At 32.7% G+C, this 25,399-nt stretch overlaps 2 protein-coding genes across 8 annotated transcripts in view; one reads left to right on the top strand and one right to left on the bottom strand.

Annotated features, from left to right (window-relative positions):
- Positions 1 to 1,148: 1,148 nt before the first annotated feature.
- Positions 1,149 to 2,143, bottom strand: LOC129804782 (uroporphyrinogen-III synthase-like). The gene is made up of 2 exons (XM_055852380.1): positions 2,042 to 2,143; positions 1,149 to 1,984 (listed from the first exon to the last, which is right to left on the bottom strand). The coding sequence occupies exon 2, from the start codon at positions 1,972 to 1,974 to the stop codon at positions 1,219 to 1,221; it is 756 nt and encodes a 251-aa protein (XP_055708355.1). The 5' UTR covers positions 1,975 to 1,984; positions 2,042 to 2,143; the 3' UTR covers positions 1,149 to 1,218.
- Positions 2,144 to 7,805: 5,662 nt separating this feature from the next.
- LOC129804752 (phosphatidylinositol 4-phosphate 5-kinase type-1 alpha) overlaps positions 7,806 to 25,399 on the top strand; it is a 33,513-nt gene continuing 15,919 nt past the window's right edge. For all 7 annotated transcript variants that reach the window (XM_055852336.1, XM_055852334.1, XM_055852331.1 and 4 more), the window contains exons 1-4: positions 7,806 to 8,138; positions 13,472 to 13,665; positions 23,353 to 23,550; positions 23,630 to 24,381. In XM_055852336.1, the coding sequence (XP_055708311.1) occupies positions 8,051 to 8,138; positions 13,472 to 13,665; positions 23,353 to 23,550; positions 23,630 to 24,381 (1,232 nt within the window). In that variant the 5' untranslated portion in view covers positions 7,806 to 8,050. The remainder of the gene's footprint in view (positions 8,139 to 13,471; positions 13,666 to 23,352; positions 23,551 to 23,629; positions 24,382 to 25,399) is intronic.

Raw genomic sequence — 25,399 nt, 5'->3', positions numbered from 1 at the left:
ATCTAGGATATTTTTTGCAGGATCCCAATTAACTCCTGAGCTAAGATATTTTTGGTCAAAAATCGTGAATTTTCGATTTTCTGCTTCCTTGCAGATATTGTGACTTTTTTGATATTTCTAGACCAGAATAAGGAAAAACCTCTCAGGGTCAATAAGTATGATAACTAACAATTACAGATTGCATAAATTCGAAAAACAATTTTTTCTTAAATTTTCAAAAAACTTGTTCAAACTTTATGGGTACTCTCGTCCCCAAAAATCTATAGGTAAAATGTAAGATTATCCCGCCAATGCCCGCCATTTGCTTTTTGACACCAACCTTGTAAGAAAATCCCAAGCGGGAGCGACATTTTTGCCAATATGGCCGATAATTTTGACATTTGGCAGTGCGGGAGATCGCTTTCGAGGAAGTTTTACCTGTTTTTCCTGATTTTGGTGAATTCTGATTGTCGATGAAGTGTTTTTTGGCTTGAGAAAGCTTAATATGTCTATAATAACGTCGTGTTGAAATAAATGTGTTTTAAAGTGTTATTGTGTGAAATATTATGAGGAATCTGTTGGCAAGCAGGAGCTGGGTGTCCTTTTTAGCACTTCTGGACATCCCACAAGATACTGGTCAATAATTCTTCTTGTTTTAGTGATCAACCTTGTAAAGGAGTCATTTGACACGTAAAAATTATTCACAAAATTGATATTATTGGCTTTTGGAAAATTGAAGTTTGTCCAAGTTTCTATCTTTTGCGTTCTTTAGGGGACGAGAGTTCCCATGAGTTTTCCAATTTCCCAGAGGCGGAGAAAATTCTTTCTCTGTAAAAGTATCGTATTTGACCACTAAGCTTACAATAAAGTGAGTTTTACCTTTGCTATCCACAAAGCAGAGATACTAGCGCCTCTATCGAAAAGTTCGAAGATTACACTTGTAAACAATGACCCAACCGATACCACTATATAGGATATATAGCAAAGGTTTTACTGAAATTCGTTCGCTGTTGTGGTCCGGAAAGAGCTAGGGCATAACAATCTGAACAAGATAACCTCAATAGCTACATTTTTCCCGCGATAGGCTTGTACCAAAATGGCCAGAAATTGGGACATGCAATCACACGAAGCCAGCATCAATTCCAATCATGATCACGACAAAGAACTGAAATTTTTCTTAAAATTTTATTAAAAATAAGATAAAATCCTGGAACCTACAATAATTTATATTATTTTTTTTTACTTAAGCACCTTTAAAACGTGCTCAAAACTTGGTTTCTCGCAAGTTTTGAACACTTCAATCCCTTCTTCCTCAATAGCTTTCTTAGTACTGGGTCCAATGGCCAAAAATTTATATTTCTGGAGATCATATCCTCTGTCTTTAAGCAGAGGCAGGGTAAAATTAACGCAAGATGGGCTATAGAAAAGCAGGTATTGAGCTTCATTGGAAAATTTGGTGTCTATCTCTTCTCCAAGTGCCGGATTGCACACAGTCTCATAGATTTCAATCGGCTGGACAATAAATCCACCCTCCTGGAGTCTTCTCTCCAAGATGCCCAATTTCAAGTTGCCACAGGGAAAGAGAAAAGTCCCTTTGGTAATTGATTTCTCTGCCAAATCCTTCAGAATAAAGTCTGAAAGAACTTCTGCATTCCCTGAATCTTCTCCACTGCACTGAATATTGAGTTTTTTGGACACCAAATCACAAGTGGTCCTTCCGACTGTGTAGTTGTAAGCTTCCTGCCAAGATTGATGAACATCCTTGCCTTGCAGAGCCTCAAAAGAAGCCTCAACACTTCGTGGACTTGTAAAGAGAATCCCAATGATATCACCTCGGGTTTTTTTCAATATATCACCCCAGGTGGGTAGGTTTTTAAATGAGAAGGCAAGAGGAGTTATAAATACTGCAGAAATGCCATTTTCCGCGAATTTTTCGAGCATTTCCTGCTGCGAAGAGTCCTCTGATAGGGACTTGAACACCACCAAATTCTTCATGGCCTGCAAGCTACAAATGCTTGTGATTTTTAGTATAAATAATTGGAAAAAATACCAGAAGACTTACTCTACTTGATTTTGTATAAATTATTGGAGTATTTTTGTGAAAATGTACAAAAATCATGAAAAATTGAGAATGTTTTGAAAACAAACTTTTTTCTAGGTTATGTAGAATTAATTTGACATTTTGGAAAATTACCCAGCTGAACTGAAATTCCAAGAATGCAACGGAATGCAACGTTAGAATTTGTAGTAGAAAACAAAATCCTATAATAATTTATAATTTTTGAAATACACAAAAAATATTTATTTTAATTGACATTGAAAAAAAAAAACAATATTTCGCTGCAAAATATCCCAATAAGAAAGTGATTGCAGAGTACCTTCTTCTTCTTCTTCTGTTTTATGTAAGGCTGTCGGACTCACTCGGGTCCATATAGCCACTTTTGTTCACTTAGTTCAAATTTAGGTTTTCCGTTATCCCATGTACTTCACTAATTTCACTATTTTATTTGTATTTTTAATTTATTTGTCTCTTGTTTATTATCACTCTTTTTTTATATCACTTATTATTATTATATCACTTATTGTTGTTATACGATCACAGTTTTTGAATTATTATATGCTCACTTTTATTTCTTTGATATATTTGTAGATCTCTTTATATGTTTTTTCATTTGCTATTTTAAGAATATTTTTTATGCTCACTTTTTCATTATTAATGCACTTATAGTTTTCTCTTATCTTATTAAATTTTCTGCATTGGATCACTATGTGATTTATATCTTCCACGGTTTCGCACTTATCGCATAATTCTGTGTCCTCTTTTTTTATTAGTTTTAGGAACTTTTTGTCACAGCAATGTCCACTTCTAATCCTTTGGATTATTTTTATTTGATCACTTCTTAAATTAATATTTTTGAACCATAGTTTTTTTTCTAATATTCCCTGTCTGATGTCATGGTTGAATTTTCCTTTAGTTTCACAATTTTTTTTCCACAAATTTGTCCATTTTTTCCACATAAATTCTTTTCTTGTTCTGTCCACCTCTTTTCTACTTAAGCTACATTCGATGCATATCCCATCCTTCGTTGCTTCCTTAGCTGCTTTGTCAGCTCTCTCGTTTCCTTTAATATTTATATGCCCAGGGATCCATTGTATGGTAACTTTTGTATTTTTATTAGCGCTCACAATTTCTTTAATTTTGTTTTCGTATATTTTTTTACTCTCTTTTAAAAGTGATAAACATGCGCTCTTGGAGTCTGTTAATATGACTATCTCTTCCGCCTTTTTTGCAACACTGAGTTTGATTGCAATAAATATTGCGATGAGTTCTGTTTCTTTGATCGATATTTTTTGTTTTATTTTGCACTTTAACACTTCTTCCGTTTTTTCGAAAAATATTCCAATTCCTGTGTCTTCGTCAATGATGGATCCATCCGTGAATATTCGCTCTTGATCCTTATATTGGTTTATAGTTTCATATGCGTAAGCTCTCAATTCTTCTATGCTAGTATCCTTTTTATTGCTCACTTTATTAACTAACTCTTCTTTGATTGTTAGGTTGTCTGGCATTCTTTCACTCTTTCTGTCCCTTGCGATGTCTTGTATGTATTCATGCGATCTCATAATTTCTAATGTTGTTCTTGTCTCGGGGATTCGAAGGTCCATCATTTTCTTTTTAGCTATATATCTAGCTGTAGTATTTTCAAGTTCCATTGCTATAGGTAATTCTGCGCTCTCTGCTAGTATAGTGTTTACTGGCGTCGACTTGACAAAACCAAGGATTGTTCTTAGTGCCTGGTTCGCGATTATCTGCAGTTGGTTGCCTAACTTTTCTTCTGGTACTGCATATTGTATTACTGGTGCTCCATAGATTATTCTCGATTTAACCAGTGCATTGTATACTTCCAACATTCTTTTAGGATGCGCTCCCCCATTCATGTTACTAAATATCTTTAACAGGTTTAGATACGGTTTACATTCTTCCTTAATTTTTCTTATATGAGCCTTGAAATTTAGTCTTTTATCTATAATAACTCCTAATATCTTTTGTACATTAACTTTTTCTATAGCTCTCTCATTGATTTTAATTTCTATGTTATCATTATCTTTAAAGTTCCCAAAAATCATATAATTACATTTTGCTGTGTTTATTTCTAATTTGAGTTTGTCAATTATCTTTGTAAATTCTTCTAAGTAAATTTTCGCATTACTTATTAGTTCTTCATCATTCCTCCCTGCTATTAGTAAGGTGATATCATCTGCGAATTGCATTACTTTACAATGTTCTGAATTTAACTTGTGCACCTTGGTAGTATATAAGTTGAAAAGCAAGGGACTCAATTTACTACCTTGAGGTAATCCTGAATTTGTATTAATAAATTCTGTGTATTCGTTCCCTACTATGTGTACTTTCCTGTTTAATAAGAATTGTTTTATCCAGTTTGTGTATTCTGGCGGAAAATTCATTTTTTTTAATGTTCTTATTAGTATTCTAGTATCTACTCTGTCAAATGCTTTACTTAGATCTGTAGCTATAGAAATTGTCTTCATATTTTTACTTCTATTCTTGTTAACAAATTCCACTAGGTTTAACAAATAGTCATTTACTCCTGTATTTTTCCTAAATCCATACACATTATCATGTAGCAGTTTCTTATCGTTCACAAATTTTTCAATTTTCTTTTTTAGTATCGCATGGAATAGTTTTGCTATATTGTTGATTAAAGATATAGGTCTAAAGTTCTCAATACAAGTATGGTCTTTAAAAGGCTTTGGTATAGGTACTACTTTAATTTTTTTCCAATTTTCAGGTAGCTTTTGACTTCTCCATAGATCATTGAAACTTTTAACTATACTCTCTAGAATTTCTTTGGGCATTAGCTTTAGAATCTTGTTAGATATTTTGTTAATTCCCGGTGCGTTATCTTTACTACTTTTGATTGTATCTATTATTTCATTTAGATCACAGAATTCTTCAGTAACAATAATTTCATTGTGTACGTTATAATCCACTTCATTTTCTGCTTTAAAATTCTTTTCCAAAAATTCTTTTCCTTTTTCTCTTACTTCAAATAGGTTATTTCTTTTCTTGGATCTTTTTTTGTTGAATTTATTAATATTTTCCCATAACTGTCTGGCGGGCATGGACAGATCTAAATTTTGTACAAACTTATCCCATGCCTGTCTTTTCGCTTTTCTTATTTCGATTTTGAGTTTACAAGATACTTTTTTGAGTTCATTTCGTGTGAAAGTGTTCTTAGTTTTATTATAAATTTTCTTTTTTCCTTTTTTTATTTTCCAAAGTTTTTCAATAGTTTCATTCCACCATGCTTTCGGTTTGTACTTGTTATTACTTTCATCTATTACTATAGTGCTCTCTTCTATTATATTCTCTAGGATTTTCTCAACGGTTGCTATATCATGAATTTCTTCTGAATTTATTTTTTTGATTTTTTCTTCTATTTTTTTATAATTAATTTTGTTCCTTACTTTTTTATATCCTACAAATTCATTTGATATTATTTCTATTTTTATTGGGTAGTGATCGGTAATTAAATTCTCTTTATCTACGCTCCAAAATGTATTAGTTAAAAGGTCTTGAGATACAAAAGTTAAATCTATGGCTGAATTTATATCTCTTTGTAAATTTAGGTATGTGCTTTCTCCGTTATTTAGACAAGTAAAATTCGAGTCTAATATTAAATCTGATACTATTTTTCCTCTTCTATCGTTTTTTGATTTGTTCTCCCATAATTCATTATGTGCATTGAAATCTCCCCCTATAATCACATTACATTTCCTATCATACTTATTTATTAGTTTCACTAGATTTTCTTCTACTGTTTTTGGGGTTCTCTCAGGACTTATATAGCAAGATATTATGTTTAAAGTCTTGTTCTCAAAATTCACACTCACCTCACATGTCTCTATGGGAAAACAGTCCGTGTTGTCTAATCTCTTAACATTGTAGTTGTCTCTAACTAAAATTCCAGTTCCTCCATGTCCTTCATCCCTTGGATTTAAAAATACTGAGTAGCCTGAGATCTTAATTTTTTCATCACTTTTAGTCCATATTTCACTTAAAATCGCTATATCTGCTTTAATTTCATTTAGGTAGTGTTCTAAAATGTCCTTATTATGACGCAAACTTCTTATATTTATTTGCACTAAAATCATCATTACTTCTTCTTTGTTATTTTTTTCACGCGATTTCCACTGGTTTTTTTGACTTCCTTCTTTGCCTTGGCAGCATTTCTTGTTGTAACTCCGTACTGTTCAGCAGACCGTGGCTGTTCTTCTGTTTCCTTCTCCAGAGTGTTGTCAAGAAATTCTTCGGATGTTGCAAAACCTTCGAACTCAGAGGAGTTTGATATATTTGCATCAGTATTGTCTGCCTTGTCCTCCCTTTCAGTTTCCTGCTCTTCTGTATCAGTTCTTGCATCTTCCGGATTTAGAGATTGCATGCTCTCAATTTGTTGCTCCTCGCCTTCTTCCCTCACTATATCTATGCGCTCAGAAGTTTGCATTGCACCTTGATTGTCGTTGTGGTCAGTCTTTTCATTTTGTTCTCTGTTGATGCTATTTGGGTTGTGCTCTGGTTCTTGTCCATGGCTTGTCGTGTCGTTTGCTGTTGTATTTGAATAACTTTTCTCATTTTTCTGTTCCATGTACATGTATTTTGCCATTCTGTGGGTGATTCTCTCCCTCACACTGATTCTCTGGATTATCATCTCCTCCTGGTAAATCGGGCATTGTGTGGATGACGCGAAGTGCCCGTTTCCGCAGTTTGCACACTTGATTGGACCGATGCATCTCTCACTATGTCCGGGTTCCCCACATCGAAAGCACCTTGCGATCCCTCTGCATCCCGAGCCTTTGTGCCCAAATTTCTGACATTTAAAGCATCGGAGAGGGTTCGGGATGAATTCTCGGGTTGGTAGGTTAAGATATCCTACTTTTATATGAGATGGTCTCTCCGGTGTGTTGAAGGTTAACAGGAAGAGTGGGGTTGCCTCCATTTCTTCCTGGTTCTCCGACCCTTGCACATTATCTGTTCTATTTTGTATTGGCGCTCTCTTTTTCTTGATGTTCTCAATTTCCACTACTCCCTGGCTCGCAAGTTTTTCAAGCAGCTCTTTTTTGTCCCAATATATCATGTACTCATCTCTAACCAGAGCCTTACATTGATTCCATGCTCCATATTCTTCTATTTTCACTGTCATGTTCCCAATTTTTGTAATTTTTTTAAGTTCCTCAGCTTGCTGAGCTGTTTTGGCAGTGATCAAGATGCTCCCGTTTTCTCTACGAACGATTTTTTCCACCTCTCCTACATGATTAAATGCTTCCTCTACCAGATATGGAGGCGCTCGTGCCAACGACTCTCCTTCTACGGACTTTGCCATCAAATATTTCCTTCCTCTTTTGATTACTTCATGCTCCCAGTTCGCTGCTCCTTCTAATTCTCTTCCGATATCCTCTGGCTGGCCCCACATCGGAAAGTTTGCAACATTTCTCGCCGGTGGGGGCTTTTGCTGCCTGCTCTTGAATGGATTCATAGGGACGCCGTCGTTTTTAACCTCAATTTCACTTCTTCTGATTGCTTTTTCCCTCTGAATCAAATTTCTTTGCGTAGTTTCTATTATAATTTAATCCTTCTATTTCAAAATGCGATTTGGACGTTCAATTTGAATTTTACAGCTCTAATTTTTATCCGTATATCAATTTTCCTTACGCTCTGAATTTCATAAGCACTCACCGTATTCGCGCCTACCACGTGATTTTTTCGATTGCAGAGTACCAATTTGCAAGTGATTCTCACTACCACATCTTCTTCTTCTTCCCCATGCAGCCATTCACCAACACGAATTCAGTGTGATGTGAAAATTCCAAAGAGAAAAATGATAAAAAAATCAATTCCTTTTATTAAATTAGGGTGAAAAAACGTGAGATATCCACCAAGGGGGCTACTGTGAAGTGTTTGAGTGCATGTGGTAGTGATCCAGGGGCAATCCCCAATGATTAAGTGAGAGAAATTGTGGCTGGAAGAGAGAATTTTTGAACAACAAATAAAATGGCTTCGGGAGACAATGTGAATTCAATAGAGGAAATTGAAATTCCTGCTCTTCAGTCCACCAGTCGCGATTCCGGAGACAATGACGGTGAGTTTGTTACACAATCCACCCCCCAAGTTCACCTTGGACCCCCAAGAGATACTAAAGGGGGGTGCTGTAGGTGATTTTGGGGGCAAAAAGTCTGCGGAAAAACTGAACCATTCCGCCAATCGATACTTTCCGTGAGCGACTTCCATGTCGAAGGGCACACCTCAAAGTCTTCCCCACTCTTTTTTGCACCCATGGTGCCCCTTGGGATCTCCTCCCATGGCTTTCCGGACACTATTTTCTGTGGGTGCCCCCGGAGATGGCAGTGATTCTTTTGACTCACCTTTCTTGCCAGGTGAGTCAAAAGGCACCAATTCGAGTGTCAATAGAAAGGCATGAGTCATCCAGAGATGTTTTGATCATGCCAAGGATGGGCTTTTCACGTGTGACCAGACAATACAGAAGCATTCTATCAGGTGGAATTGACAAGATACAAATTAGAACTGTTGAAGGCTCTGAGATGGGTTCTAGCTGGAGCCTATTTGTATTCCTTCCTCTTCCTAAGTATATAACAACCCCAATAATAGCCCAATTGCAAGGGCAAAAGGATGTCTTATAGGGCCAAAATCTAATTAACACAGAAATTGATCTTTCCTTTAAGAAACTTACCTAAAAAAATTACGGTTTTGGAACTATTGAGGCTTGTTTTTGGTGACTCTGATAGAATTGATAAGTTAATTTCATGTTCTCCAATATTTTTAAAAATTTAAAATTGTTTTAAGCAGAAAAAAAAGTTTTTCAGATGATATCCTTCACATAGAGCATATGCTTCATAGGTGATTATATAAAGAAATTTGTATCTTAACCCATTCACGACTGCAAGGAACATGTAAAATTAATCAATGAATAGGGGAGACTGGGGCAAAAAGTCACAAATTGAAAATTTTAAAATTCAATATCTTCCAAAATAAAAGAGATAGCGGTTTAAATTTTTTTCCATAAATGGTCTCCATAGACTTTCTTCAAAGTCGTAAGTTTTTTAGAATTCGAACAAGGAATTTAGAAAATAAAAAATATTGAAATTTTTAGCCCTATTTTTGAATTTTTTCCTTACAACAGATATCAATTTTGACCTACTTATTTTCCAAAATTGATGCACTGGTAAATATTTCCTAAATGACTTAAATTCTTTGAATATGAAACCATTATCTATTTTAGAATTTTACAAAGATTCTTTTCTCCAGAAATCCTTTTATTAAAAATTACTACTTGGGGTAAAAAGTAACAAAAGGTATGGAGCAAAAAGTAACAAAGATCGAAGCAATTTCTGAAATTTAATTATTTCACGGCGAGAATAAACGTCATTTACGCATCTCGACGCTTTTTGTTTGCATTGGTCAAACGATTAGCAGTCTCTTGTGTGTTTTTTTCTAAAATAGCTTGAAAAGCACTTTTCTCCTATAAATTTCCTATGAAAATATGCCACTTAGCTATTTTTTTTAAATTTATGAAAGCCCGTAATCAAGCAAATCAAAATGTGATAATATCCCATGCCTGATACTATTTGCCCCAGCATTTTTGAAAAAGGTCACAAAATTACCTTTTAGAAAACAGCTCGATAAATGTATTTCCTTACAAAATAGAGGAAAATGACTTTCACAAAGTTGTAGAGCAGTAAATTTCCTATAAAACTGCACTAATTAGAAATTTCTGGGGCACTAGGGCAACTTTTAAAAAAATAAAATATCGGTTTTGTGACTTTTTGCCCCAGTTTCCCCTACTTTTATTTTTTTTTAAATGAAATTAAGATACATTGTAGATTTATATTTTGTTTCCTTAATGTATCCTAAATATCCAAGAGATTTGAAAAGTTTAATTTCTTGAATGAATTTTAATAATTTAATTTTTTTAGGCTCTATAAAAACTTTAAGGTAAATGGCACAATTTAGCAATGCTAAGCAATTTTGATTAGGAAGTAGGTTATTTTTCGTGTAATTTGCAAAATTCAATGGAAATTGCTAAGAAAAAACAGTCCTAAACTCAGGAAAATCTTCCAATTTACAGTCTTTTCTGCAAACTTCTCATTCTAATGATAACACTGTGCAATAAAATGAAAACTATAGTGTGATTTCAAATGACCTATGTCAAGAATATTTCTCCCGAGGAAATTTATGGTCCATCATGTATAGGTTCTGCGCTAGCTTAAAATGAAAATATTTTAGATCTGGGTAGAAATATTTTATAAAACTTGTTTTATCCTAATAACAGACAAGGATGATTTATAGACGAAAACTCGAGGAAGATTTTCCTAGAAAAAACTGTATTCGCATATCTTCATTTTCTCTACGGTATTCCAGACTTTTCAGAAATATTTATCGTGAAGAGTTGATCTTAGCATCCCGAATTTCCGCAAAAATCCCCGTAGCGACTTGCCCTTTCGGAACTCTTTCAAGGCCTTTTCCTCATAATCTTTCTTTTTTAGCAATTTTACAACCTAGAAATTGAAAAAAAATAAGAAATTATGGAAGCAAAATATGTTCCCGAAATAGTAAATATTACCTAACTGAGAGACGCTTAGATTTTTCTTACGCGAAATATAAAATTCAGCTTGGAAATATCACTTGGAACCTAAAGAATGATTTACTATTAACACAAACAAAAACAACCTTTAATAAACACTAATCAATCTACATGAAAAATCTCGAAGGAATATCATTTGTATATAAAGAAAAATGTTTCATTGACTACTTCAAAATTAAATCCATAATTTGAATTCATGAGGTGTTTGGCCGAAATTACACTGAAAGTGGCCGATATTTCGCACAGTTCCTCTAGAACCGTATATTGTAAAACTTTTCAATTTTGTCAAATTTTTATACATTGTAAAATTTCACAAATAAATTCTACTACAATTCGAATAGAAATTTGGTAACATTTGAGTATTCAAATTTATAATAATATCGTATTAGGGTATAAAATAAAGAAGAGCTTAAATTCAGTGATCGTAAAGATACGTATTTGATACTGTGTCCCAGCGTTCCTTTATAGGTTTTTTTCCCGATAAAACTTATTGAAGAGTTAATTCCAGATTAACTTTAGAATAACTATTAATTAAAACTATAAGGAGTCAACTCCAGAATATAAACATTCTACCTTTAGTATTTCTAGTACATTGAATGAATTGGTTAAATTTTCAAATTTAAAATTCTGGAGAAAATTGCTTGCCTAATTGAAATGAGAAATTTTTATTTATTAAAATGATAGTCTTTTTGAGGGTTATTCATATATAACGACAAATTCTAGAATACCTTTTTTCGCTAATTTAGAAAATTAAATCTATTAACAATTTGCGATCAAAAATTTTTATTTAATATTATTGTGGGAAGTTACTTAATTATTTAATTCAAAATATTTCTAGGTATACCTTTGAAAATATTTAAAAGTCTTAATTAGATTTAAGGGGTTATGTGAGTCGAAAAGAATGAAATATACAGCACAACTTTATTTTAATTCAAGTTCTTTAGCATATTATAAATTTCAACGATTAAACTGTATTTTCTAAAATTTTTATTTGAAAATCTTAAAAATTCAGCCATTGAGCCCTGATTTTCAGAGACCTTTAAAGAAGAATGTACTTTTCCGTGAAAAAGATTTATCAGAGTACATTAGAGTTCCTAAAATTTGAACTTTTAGGGGGTATAGGGTAAGTGTGCCAAATTTCGGCATGGTTGCATGCAAGCGCCAAAGTCTCAAGTTTGAAATGTAATATTTTTAATAAAAATTGATTTTTTTATTCCTTCTTCTTAAGGAGTGTTGCTTTGAAACTTGTAAACCATTTATCGTCTTTATTTACTTTAAAATCATTTTTAATACATCTTAAAATTAATAAAAATGTGGACATAGCCTTGGTGCCCTATTTCGGCCACCTTCATTCTCATAGTTCTTTGCCCTTAGGGAATTCTTTCAATTTATTTTTGACGTCATCTCGTTTGTCGAAGCTACATTTATTGTTAACGTAACGGAATTACGGTATGTAAACGTAACGGAATTAATCTAAAATTATTTTATCAACGTAATTTATTGTTAAATAAATGGAATTTGTTGAGGAAGTTAATATAATACGATAATATTTAGGAAACATCAGATTAAAATAGTTCTAATTCAGACTCCAATGAATTTATCAGAAAATATAGCTAAACTGTTGTACCTTTACCTTTATAAGCTCGAATAATTTCCTTTATTATGTTGAAAAAATATGTAAAGAAAATTTGCTATTTCTTTTAGTCTGGGTGACCCATGTTACCCCTTAAGATTAAAGTGTAAATCTGTCTATTCTATTATTATTTTAAGCAATAGCAAAAGATGCTTATTCAGAAGTTTACTCATTAGATAGGGATATAAACAGGAGCATGACGTTTCCTATGTTTCTCATATGTTTCTAGCGTGCCGAAAAACTTTTTAGTTTATTAGCTGTTTTCCGTCATTGTAGAATGAATTAGCAAATAATGCTAATACGAAATAAAAGCCAATTTAATAACGTAAACGCAACCGAAAACCCCAAAGTGGCAACCTGCGTAGTTTTGGAGATATCTCGTGAAATGTGTACGAAAACAGGAAAAATTTACACTAAAACTGGTCTCATTTTTCATAGCTAATGTCACACCCCCTGGATATAAATCTAGATCTACAGAATTTGGATCTGTATCACAAAAGATCATCATATTCCTTGTAGGCATTAAAGGGCTAAAATTCGTGCAGCATGCATATGCTTCATTGGTTTCTTTGTGTATTTTCCGTAATTAGTCAAATTAAACTATAAAAGAAACATTTAAGTGCGACATATTTTTTAATGTTTGACAAACTTACAAGGTATAAAATTACCTTTCTTTTTCAATTGAATGCACTTAATTGGTTAATAAATAAGCAATAAAATTGAAGGGATTAGAAATGTCCAGCAACGTTGAATTCTCCTGGTCTTGAGGACGACTATTTGAGGGTTAATGTATCTCTTGCAAATTAATCTAATGAGTATTTTGCAAATATTTTTTGGCTAAAATTAGCAAATCTCACGTACACCTACTAAGACATCCCTTTATCGCGGCAAATTACAACACTCAAAAAAGTTCCTAGTGATATCCATAATCTGCTGCTTAACATAGAAACGTAAATGGATTTGAGTTGGTGGAAATCAAAGAGGTTTTATTGGGTTCTGGCCTTTAGTGTGATTTTTACCCTGGAAGACGTCATACGCAGCCCAGTGTTGGGGCGCTCCAGTTGGAAATAATAATAAAATAGAAGAAAAAAAACAATCAGTGTTCTTTATCAAAATAGAACGTCGTAGTTATTTATTTGGTGGTTGGAAATTGTGAAAGAAACATCTGAATTTGTTGCAGGCTTGGCTGCAGCAAAGGATACGTCCGATGTGGGCAGTGATACTCTGGTGCGTTCCGCTCGGTCCAGGTACAATAAGACTGAGAAGGAGCGCAAAATTGGGCATCGTCGAGTGGGCGAAGGTGGTGAAATCACCTACAAGAAGATCCAAACATCACAGATTATGGGATCGATCCAATTGGGAATTCAGCACACGGTAAGTAACAACAATTTCAACTGGCCTCAATTTCGTCACCAACCGATCATTTTTTTTCGCACGAAATTCTCTCACACATTATTTTGGTCTTTTTCCTCTCCATTTGGGAAGAGAATATTGTTTGTCAGCAAAATCTTCTGGCAAGAGATAGCAAGAAAAATCTTTCATCACTGCAATTTTTCCATAATTTAATTTAATGAATTTTTTTTTTGCGTGGTAATTAGCATTTCCTCGCGATGACGTCTTTGTATGGGATAATCTCCCACAATTCCGGGAGTTTTCTTATCGCACCGCGAGCAACTATACAACGCGCGGAATGTGTTATCGGGGGAATTGATAGGACGCCTCTGGGGCAAATTCTCTCTTTCATTCACGTGTTTTTCACGATTATTCTAGTGAAATCTCAATACAGAGAAGGAATTTAGCAGAAATTTTCATTTTACCCTGCAGCTAGAGATTTTGCAACATTTGAAAAGGTTCAAAAAAATATTTCTCTGAAAATATGCCAATATTTTTGGTTGATAAATTCTCAATAATGATGTAAGATTTTTATCTAAATACTTGGTTAAAAATTCTTGATTTATGAATCAGTGACTTTTGATTACGTAAAAACTGTTGATAATTTTAAATTATGGAATATTTTACTTTTGAGAAATTTTTGAAATAGGGGAAAACGTGCTAACTTTGAACGACTCAAGCTTTGGACAAATCTTTTTTTTCCAATATGCTTTTAATTATTTTGATACATTATAAAATTGTAACTTGATACCTAATCCAATGCTTCAAATTTCCTGAAAATAACCGAAGGTCAAGTCCACTAAATTCATTGAAAAAATATTGAGATGTTCGAAGCTTGTGTCGTCCGAAGGTAGCGTGTTTTCCCCTAAAAGTACTTTATATAAAAAATTACAATATATTTACAACAAAACATCAAAACTATTTTTTATAAGGCGGAGATTCATTTTGGAATGTTAGGTTATGTTTGGCTTAACCTAAAAAAAACCGCGCCCTAATATAAATTTCACGAAAAATTTACATCTGTGAAAAAACTTTTATTAAGACATTTTTCAGAGAAAAAAACAATGTGACATATTTTTAACATCAACATACTCTTTGTATCTTAATTGTTTAACATGTTTTCCTTTCGACAATTTGAGGTTAGATATAACCTAATCTCGAAATGAAAGTTTCAGAACAGAAAATTTTGAAGTTCAATGTAGCATGCAATTTTCTCTTAAAATTCGAAAAATACACATTCATTTTATTTAAAATTAATTTTACGCGGGATTTTTATGGTTTTTAGGTTAGAACGCCAATAATTTAAAATTTAAATAATTTTTACATCAGTTTTTTAGACAATTTATTTATCAAAAACCTCTCAGCAGAAAATTAAGAGATTGTGTCACACAAAATATTTGTAATTAATTTTTTTAAGGTTATACTTTACATAACCTATAAGAGATGTCATAATATAAAATAGGGTTAGTTCCTTGATAGTCTTACGACTTAAGTCGATAATATTAACGCTAATCCTCAGATCTGTCAAAGCCATTAGTTTGGCGCTAGTTAGGGTCTCCAGCAGTATTTCACCTAAAATATGAGGGTTACAATATTGATAAATTTCTAAGGTTATGTTAAGAATTAAAGTATATCTACATAGAAAAAAAAACATCGTAAAACTAGATATACTTAAATCATTTTATTTGTTTGTCCGATCCCAATAATTGTTATTAAGCTGTTCATTACACCAAAATTCGAGCTTATTTTGCCTTCTAAATCACCTCGCAATTTCTTTTTAGGTTAGGGTGGAACAATATTAAATGATAAAATAATGTCTTGTAGAAACATTAAAATGAATTTCCTAATAAAGGAAATATAATTAATTTCCAAGAAATTCATGCAGAAGCCAAAATAAACAAAACAAGTTAAAATTAAAATTGCATTGTTTCAAATTTTTAAGGTTATGTTCAAAACATTTTAACGATGTCTGCAATTGTGTGGTAATTTTGACAATTAAAGAATGTCAGCTAATTAGCAAAATTTAGCACTATAATTCCAGATACTGAATTTTGTACTGTTAGTAGACTAAGATCATGTTGAACATAGCCTGAAAAGAAGAGAAATTTACAGTGTGCAATAGTCATTTTGTCCCTGGGTTCTCAAGCTTTTTTTCTAATGTTTGGGTCAAATAATTTACGAAAATTCTTATAATTTTGATTTAATTTTGTGTTTGCGCCTGGAATGTATGCTAAACCGTTTTTGCCATTTTGTGGTGCTTACTTAGGAGGTTGTTATATCTCCGATTCTGCCGAACCGATTTATTTTTTCAGAAAGTTGTTCTCATGTCAGACAATAATTCACAGAACGATAATTAAAAAACTGATGAAGTTCGTAAAACTGATATCAGAGGCGCTGTAATCTCATGTATATCAAAAAAAAATCGATCCTCTTAACAACTTTAATCAAAGTCAAAGATATCTCAAAAACTAAAACTGTCCTTAAATATCTATTTTCTAGGTTGTATACAAAATTTTATTAGCTACATTTCGTTCATATATGCAATTTTTCTCTAAGATTGTTTTTTAACCTCACTATTGAGATTCAAACGACAATCAAGCACTCAACCAAACATTCTCTACAACTTAAATTTTTGAGGTTAAGTCGAACATAACCTCAAATTTCAAAAGTACAGCTGTGCCAACTATAATTCTCTGACTATAATGCCCAATGCCCAACGCTCAATAACTTTTGTGTAGTAAACATCTTTTTGACATTTGAATGAGTCAGTGAGATCTATATCTAGTCATCTTGCTCATTCTCATGGGAAATTTTGAAAACATGTTTACAAACAAAAGTTAGTGTGCCCTGGTCATAATACCCAACGCACAATAACTTTTGTTTAGTAAACATCTATTTGACATTTGAATCAGTGAGTGAGATCTAGATCTAGTCATCTCGCTCATTCTCATGGAAAATTTTGGAAAACATGTTTACAAACAAAAGTTATTGTGCGCTGGTCATAAAGCTCTAATAACCCATTATCAATTTTATGTATTATTTAGTATTTAGGTAAATAGGGAAAGGCTGTCAGACTTAGCACACACTCTGGTTTCGAACACTTCATATTTTTCACATTCCTTCACTGAGAGAAATCCGAAAAAGTTAAAATAATATTCCGGAAATGTTTATTTTACTTTGCTACAGAATTAACCCGAAATCGGTTTAAATATTATGCTTTTTAGGTGTATTATGGGTTAAATTTACCCTTTTTCATGTTAATTTTACCCTTAAAAAGGTGTAAAATTAACATTAAAAAATGTTGATATATTTTTACACCTAAAAAGTGTTAAAGTTATGAGGAAAAAAAGTTAATCGCAGCCTCGTTTTTTCTTAGTGTTTAATGAATCTGACTTAATTTTTCCATGTGTGACTTAAGTCAGATTCATTAAATGAATATGGGAAAAATATGAAGTGTTTAAAGCCAGAGTGTGTGCAAAGCCTGAATGCCTCCTCCTACATCATTTAATATTGCGAAATATATGATTATGCCTAAACTTTCAATGTTAAATTCTGCGTTTGAATATGAAGAAAACTAATTTATCAAAATTTCGCACTAGAAGACTCATTTGTTTAATGTACCACAAAGATTTTAAAAGTTAAAATAAATTGCATAATTAAAACTATAAGCACTGTGCTACTTTTTACTTGATAGTGTTGCAAAAATAAAGCCTGCAAAAAGAAATATTTATTATGTTGCTATTTAAGTGACTATTTCAAAGAAGAATTTCCTAACATTTTGTATTGTTCGACTTCTCAGTATTTTTCTTGTATTTTGTTTTTTTCTTGTTGGAAGACTTCTTTTAAAAAATATATCAACGAGAGACTTTAAATCATGAAATTGTACAGAGATATTAAATATTGAAGTCCCTGAGAGAAAATAACAGTGTCCTCTCTTGTTGAATTGGAAGAATCGCCGTTTCACCTAATAATAGATCCTAAAGGAATTCTGACCACGTAAACATATCGTATTGATTACTAAATAACTCCAACTATTTTTAAATTCCAATTATATCTTGTCCGAACAAATGTAATCATCATTCAATCAGCCAATCATGAATGTGTATGATAGATATTTATTGGTGTTAGAATTGTGCGGGGTCATAAAATAATTCCCCCTGATCAATTGAAGTGTTAGAAAACATTTTTTTTTTATTATTATTTTCTTTTTTGTTCCAACCATTTCATTTCATTCATCATTGATATTTATTTCTTTATACATACAACAGAACGCCAAGACAACATTGACCTTTGGTATCGTCAAAGTGTAATAAATAAAATTTTTATTCTATATGCTAAAATATTGACGGACAGATTAAATTTTCTGCTGTGGTAAATCATAAAGAAGCAAAAATATTGCGTGATATGTTAATTTTTTTCAACAATATATTCGCATCAGATTGAATTTCAATGTGATGAGATAATGAATAAGGAAAATAGAGTATAATATTCTTTAAGTAATAATGCGATACAGAGAAGGCGATAAAGGAGCAATTATTAGAAGAATCTCCGCACGCTCGCTACAAATCACTCTAATCCATTTAAACAATAAATCATTTTCAATTCATTAGTGTTTTAAAAGGGATAGAAAAAAAAGAAAAAAAGAAAGAAAAACGGAGAAATGCCGCTTTAGCCTTTTTGAGTTTATAAATAATTGAGTGAAAATTAAAATTTCATAAGAATATTTTAATTTAAACCCAGGAGAAACAATGTCAAATTTCATGTTTTTCACCCAAATATTGTGCTTTCGGAATGTTGTTCAAATACATAAATGATTAGTGTTTTAACAATTCATCGTTTTTTTTTTGTTAGAACATTCATGGACATTTTTCAACAGCTGTGATAAGAAATTAATCAGACATGTATCGCAAGAACATATTTCTTCACGTGAGAAAGTGATAATGACTGTTCATTCCTCAAATGACCTCTATTTCAGATAAATTGTTTCGTCTATTTTCTCACTTTTTCATCTCTGTTTATCATTGCACATTCCCCGGAAAAGCCCTTGGTGAATTTTGAAAAGTAAACAAAAGCAAAAATTCATAGGAAAACATTATTATTAGTTTTATTAAATCATTCGAAATTGTAGTAAAATATTTTCCAAATCGCGTTAGAAGGCATTAAAGGTGCCAAACCCACAATGAATTGCAAGAAACTTATCAGTATAGAAATATAGTCCAAGTGAATTAAAGTCAAGTCCATATTTCAGGTTGTTGCCAAAACTAAAATTTATCAAATCTCTGATAATACTCCATCTAAATTAGCAATGAATTACATGAATTGCTAATTTAAATGACTAGCAATACCTTATTTTATTTATTTTGATGGAAATGTCAAGTTTTTATGGGGTTTTAGGTTATTTTTAATGTAAGGTTATGTTAACTTTAACCTCAAAAGAACGGATGTTTTTGTTTTGTATTCAAAAACTCTTAAACTTAAAATCGATTTATTGGTTTACGTAGAAAGTTTGTGAAGCGAATTATGACCTGACCGAATCGACATTCTTCCTAAATATGCATACTGTTCAAAAACAATTACAGTGAGAAAGAATTACAGCAGATAGAGCACACTTGCTTTAACAAAAACTTTGAAAATATGGATAATAAACAAAATTTTTAAAATTAAACTGTCTCGCGGTCTATATTAATGTCACCCGGACGAATGTCCATGGTTAATTGAGAGCATGCTGTAAAACATTTAAAAAAGTACTATGATTTAATTCCAATTATTTATTGTCGTTTTTAAACACACATGTTAAATTCTAACCTCAAAACTTTTGTTTTCTTTAATTTCTAATGGCTCCGGCACACCTTTTAGATCAGGAAAATGTCATGAAATCGAAATTCGAAACCCTTTCTTTTTCACATGTTTTGCATATGACTATCTCATTCTTTCACATACCAAATTCGATTGAGCTAAATTGAATTTAGAGTGATGTTTAAGAGAAAAAGAAGAGTGCGAGAGAATGAGATAGACATATGCAAAACATGTGAGATAGAAGGGGATCCAGATTTCGACTTTATGAAATTTTCCTGATCTAAAAGGTGTGCCCGAGCCATAAATTACAAATTTAATTATTAAACCTCATTATCCCATTTTACCTATTAGATTAATAGAAAAAAATTTAGGTTATGTAGGACTTAACCTCAAAAATGCATTCTTTATTGTGTGATAGAATTTAAAATATTTCTCGAGTCTTGGTAAATTCTAAAACGAAAGGATAGTGAGTTTTTCGAATTATATAAGGAAATTACATAATGCATTGATCTTGAAAACTTAATGTTTTCAAACCTTTTCAATGTTTTCATATGCATAACCTCAAATTCCAAAACAACACCTTCCAAAAACAAAATAATTGAGCCCATTTCTTTATAAATGTTCATAATTACAAGGGAAACATGTTAATTTGCAATTTATTGACAAATTTACTTAATATAAATTAGATTTGAAATTTATTTACATTGTAAAAGACTTTAATTAAATATGGGATTTTGGAAAATTTCTACTAACTTTTGAATATAAAAATGCATAAAACAATTGAACAAATTTAAAGGAATTCGCTATAAAAGTTCTTCACAAAATCTATTTCTGGACCAGATATTTGGAAAATTTATACACTAAAGAATGACCTTCAGGTTATGTTATTTCTCAAACACAAGCTTCCTACAACTGATTTTTTTAATATATTCTGTAATGTTTCTTACTTATGGCAATTATATATTTTGATTTTAATAATCAGTCCCATGTCCCATGCCATCACATTTCCTGAAAAGAGCCATGGGCCGAATTTGTGTAGAAAAATATTGAGTCGTCCGAAAGTACAACTGTACCGCACTCTTGCCTCCCAATGATCAAAAAATATCGGAGTATAGTATGTTTCAAGATTAAATCTAAAACTCTGCTAGAGAGCCTAAATATCAATCGATTTGGTCAAATTTAAATTTATTTGAATGGTTTTAAAATTTTTAATCCAGCTGCTGTAGATAAAGAACCTATACTTAAATGGCTAAAATCCCCGAATAGATTCAAATTCCAAATGGATCAAAATCCCGAATAGGTTCAAATCCCGAATGGTCCAAAATCCTAAAAAATCAGAAATTCAGAAGAAACAGTATCTTTAATAAAACAAAATCTCGAATGGGTCAAAATCGCGAATAGATTCAAATCCCAAATAGATCAAAATCCCGAAAGGGTCAAAATCCCCAATGACCCAAAATTCTGAATAGCCAAAATTCCGAATGGATCTAAATCCCGAATAGGTTCAAATACTAAAAGGATCAAAAACTTAAAAGATCCAAAATCTCGAATGGTCCAAAATACTGTATAGCCGAAATCCCGAAGATACAATATCCCGAAAAAAACGAAATCGTAAATGAGTCAAAATCCTGAAAAGCCAAAATCCCGAATAGGTTCAAATCCCATCCGAATGGATCAAAATTCCGAAACGCCAAAATTCTGAATGGATCTAAATCTCGAATAGGTTCAAATCCCAAATGAATCAAAATCCCGAATAGGTTCAAATCCCGAAAGGATCAAAATCTGAAAAGAACCAAAATCCCGAATGGCCCAAAATTGTGAATAGCCAAAATCCCGAAGATACAATATCCCGAAAAAAAACGAAATCGTAAATGAGTAAAAATAATGAAAAGCTAAAATACTGAATAAATAAAATCCCGAATAGATTCAAATCCCGAATGGAACAAAATTCCGAAAAGCCAAAATCCCGTATAGGTTCAAATCCCGAAATGGATCAAAATCCCGAATAGGTTCAAATCCCGAAAGGATCAAAATCTCAAAAGGGACAAAACCCCGAATGGTTCAAAATTCGGAATAGCGAAAATCTCGAAGACACAATATCCCGAATAAATCGTAATCCCGAAGGAGTCAAAATCCTGAAAAACTAAAATCTCGAATAGGTCAAAATCCCGAATAGGTTCAAATACCGAATTTGTCAAAATTCCGAAAAACCAAAATCCCAAATTTATCAAAATCCCGAAAAACAAAATTCCTAAAAAACCAAAATCCCAAATGGTCAAAATCCTAAACGGGACGAAATTATACGAACGGGAGTATAGTGTGTGGAATAATTTCCCAAAGCACAGAACATTTCCCTTTGCCTTCAGTAGGAACGGGTACAATCGTGAGAGTTGTTGTAACACTTTTAAGATTTCGGGATTTTTGGTTTTTGGGATTTTGGTTTTCACTATAAAGCTATTTATTTGTCACAAATTGTTTTTAGAACCTACAGGATAAAAGGCAAAATATAGACCTTCTGTTGTCAGTGATAGGGTATTCAGTCTTCGCTGAACATTTAATTAATAATGGCAAAATTTTAAAGCTTTGGAAAATGGACAGGACACTTTTTTCCAATTGTTAATGTTTAGGATGATTTTCTGATAATTTATAAACCAATTAACCCATTCAGTCAATGTACCAGAAATACTTGAGATAGAATGTTCATATTTTGGGATTAGTTTTTTACAGATTAAATCCCGAAAGTGCCAAAATCCTGAAAGGGCCAAAATCCCAAATGGTTCGAAATCCTTAATAGCGAAAATCTCTCAAAGACAGTCTGGCGAATAAATCGAAATCCCGAAAAACAAAATTCCTAAAAAACCAAAATCCCAAATGGTCAAAATCCTAAACGGGACGAAATTATACGAACGGGAGTATAGTGTGTGGAATAATTTCCCAAAGCACAGAACATTTCCCTTTGCCTTCAGTAGGAACGGGTACAATCGTGAGAGTTGTTGTAACACTTTTAAGATTTCGGGATTTTTGGTTTTTGGGATTTTGGTTTTCACTATAAAGCTATTTATTTGTCACAAATTGTTTTTAGAACCTACAGGATAAAAGGCAAAATATAGACCTTCTGTTGTCAGTGATAGGGTATTCAGTCTTCGCTGAACATTTAATTAATAATGGCAAAATTTTAAAGCTTTGGAAAATGGACAGGACACTTTTTTCCAATTGTTAATGTTTAGGATGATTTTCTGATAATTTATAAACCAATTAACCCATTCAGTCAATGTACCAGAAATACTTGAGATAGAATGTTCATATTTTGGGATTAGTTTTTTACAGATTAGTAGACGAATTTTTTTAAAAGAAAAATTTTTTATCTAAATTCTGTGCATTAATTCATTACAAACTCTATTGCTTTAGGTATTAATGACTATCCAAGAACACCAATTGGCATCTAGAATTCAAATCAGGAAAGAGGAAAGAGGTCAATTTTAAAAAATTCGACGGGATGTCGTATTTTCCGTCCGCCATTTTGAGAAAAAAAATTGCATGACCTTCCGCGAAGCAAGAAAATAATAACAAAATGTTTTTTCATCTCTGTCGGACTATTTTTCTCAAGTAATTGAATAACTAACGTTACTAAAAACCCATTCCCGACAGCAATTCGGATAAAAATTGCCCAGAAATAAATCATCAAAAATCACTCAATTTGCGTATGATGTATAATACCATGGTAAGGAATGGGTTAAAGCGTTATAAGTCAATTACCGGTACAAATTCTAGAACTATCCGAAAATCTCATTACTCATTTAAAAAATCTTTTGTATTCATAACATAGAATTCCTGGTTTTAGTCAGATTTAAAGAATACCACTTTGGTTTTCAGGTGGGCAGTTTGGCGTCCAAGCCCAAAAGAGATCTCCTAATGATGGACTTTTGGGAAATTGAGACGATATCCTTTCCACCAGAGGGTTCAAGTATTACGCCAGCACATCACTATAGCGAGTTTAGATTTAAGATTTATGCTCCGATTGCATTCCGTTACTTTAGAGATTTGTTTGGTATCCAACCAGATGATTTTATGGTGAGTAATTAATGGTTTTTTTTTTGTGTTCCTGGGAATGTTCTGTAGGGTTAATTGGGAAATTTCTACCATCTAATAGATGTCGATGTGTTCGGCACCATTGCGTGAATTATCAAATCCAGGAGCATCTGGATCAATATTTTACTTAACAGACGACGATGAGTTCATCATTAAGACAGTTCAGCACAAGGAGGGTGAATTTCTGCAGAAACTCCTTCCTGGCTACTATATGAATCTTAATCAGAATCCACGGACACTTCTGCCGAAATTTTTTGGTCTCTACTGCTTTCAGTGCAATAGCAAAAATGTCCGGTTAATTGTGATGAATAATTTGCTGCCGTCGTATGTGAGGATGCATTTAAAGTATGATTTGAAGGGATCTACGTACAAGAGGCGTGCCAATAAGGCGGAAAAGGAGAAAAAATCACCGACTTACAAAGATTTGGATTTTATGGAGCATCATCCAAATGGGATTTTTCTCGAGGCAGACACCTACAATGCCCTGATAAAGACAATTCAGAGGGATTGTAGAGTACTGGAGTCCTTCAAGATCATGGACTATTCCCTGTTGGTGGGAGTTCACAATTTAGATTTAAGTCTGAAGGATAAGCAGGAGGAGAAGAATGCTCAGATGAGGGAGGCAGAGGATTTGCAGGACATGTCCTTGGATGGAGCAGGTGATGAAAGGGATAGACGGGAGAGACGATCTGGTGGAGCTACAGCACTAAATAGGAGTCGATCTGTCAATCGACAGAGATTGGTGGCTCACTCCACAGCCATGGAGAGTATCCAGGCGGCCAGTGAACCCATTGATGATGAGGATGATGTTCCGTAAGTATTTTAGAAAATTATTATTTAATCAAATGAAAAATTTTTCCAAGGATAATTTATTTAGAATCTTGCCAAATTCTGCACGCGTCTCCACCATAAAGATTTTAAGCTTGCCAAAAGACATCTCTCCGGGCATTTCTATAAATTATCAGCTTCAAGCGGAATTATAAAGTTTTATCGCACATGTTTTGCCTGTGTTTTGCTTTATTGTTTTACAGAAAGTTCTATATTGTCTTTGGCATGTTATTCCCATCGTCACATTTGTGCCACTTTTGGGGGGATTTGTTGGATGTGTGGAGAGAAAGGGGAAAGAGTTTGATGAGAAAATACTACTTTTGGAAATTGTTTTGATATACTATTAAAATTTTACTAACTTTTACGTTTAATTTCTAAAAGTTTTATGATTAACATTTTTTGCGCATTTCGAAACATAATCAAAATTAAGTTTTTATTAAGATGAAAGGGTTTAGGATTAAACCAGATTGACTATTAAAAGCTAAGACACATTGACTTTTAAGCAGAGACACAAACTATTTAGCCGTAAAAATGCCTTTTCTTAATCTAAAACGTTTCTTTTATAAAAATGTTTCTGGCATCTTTCATATTTTATCAAAATAGCTTAAAGTTTATGATTTAAAATTAAACGAACCTAGATGGCTAGAATGGCTAGATGGAACCTAGATGACTGACCATGAACTACTGACCGTTATTAATCGGTAATGTTTTACTGCTCGAACTCAAAGAGAGAGCAGTTATATAATCGTATTTTCTTTTAACTTTTCACTGTCCTGGAGCTTAAACGGTAAGAGATATCTACTTCCAGTCTTAGATGACCCCCAATAAAAAAAAACAGTATCTCTCGACGTTTTTTACCTCTCCCCACGCCCCCTCTAATCCCTCCAAAACCATGTTTTTTTCGGTTTTGGCCCAAGCTTTTTCAATGATTTTTGGATATGTTTTAGAGCTAGTCCAGGCGAACATTTCGCCCAAACATACCTATGACCGGAAAATTCGCCAT

Source organism: Phlebotomus papatasi, chromosome 2, assembly GCF_024763615.1.
Source record: "Phlebotomus papatasi isolate M1 chromosome 2, Ppap_2.1, whole genome shotgun sequence".
Taxonomy (NCBI): domain Eukaryota; kingdom Metazoa; phylum Arthropoda; class Insecta; order Diptera; family Psychodidae; genus Phlebotomus; species Phlebotomus papatasi.
The sequence above is the reverse complement of the archived record's forward strand: the minus strand, read 5'-3'. Positions and strand labels throughout refer to the sequence as shown.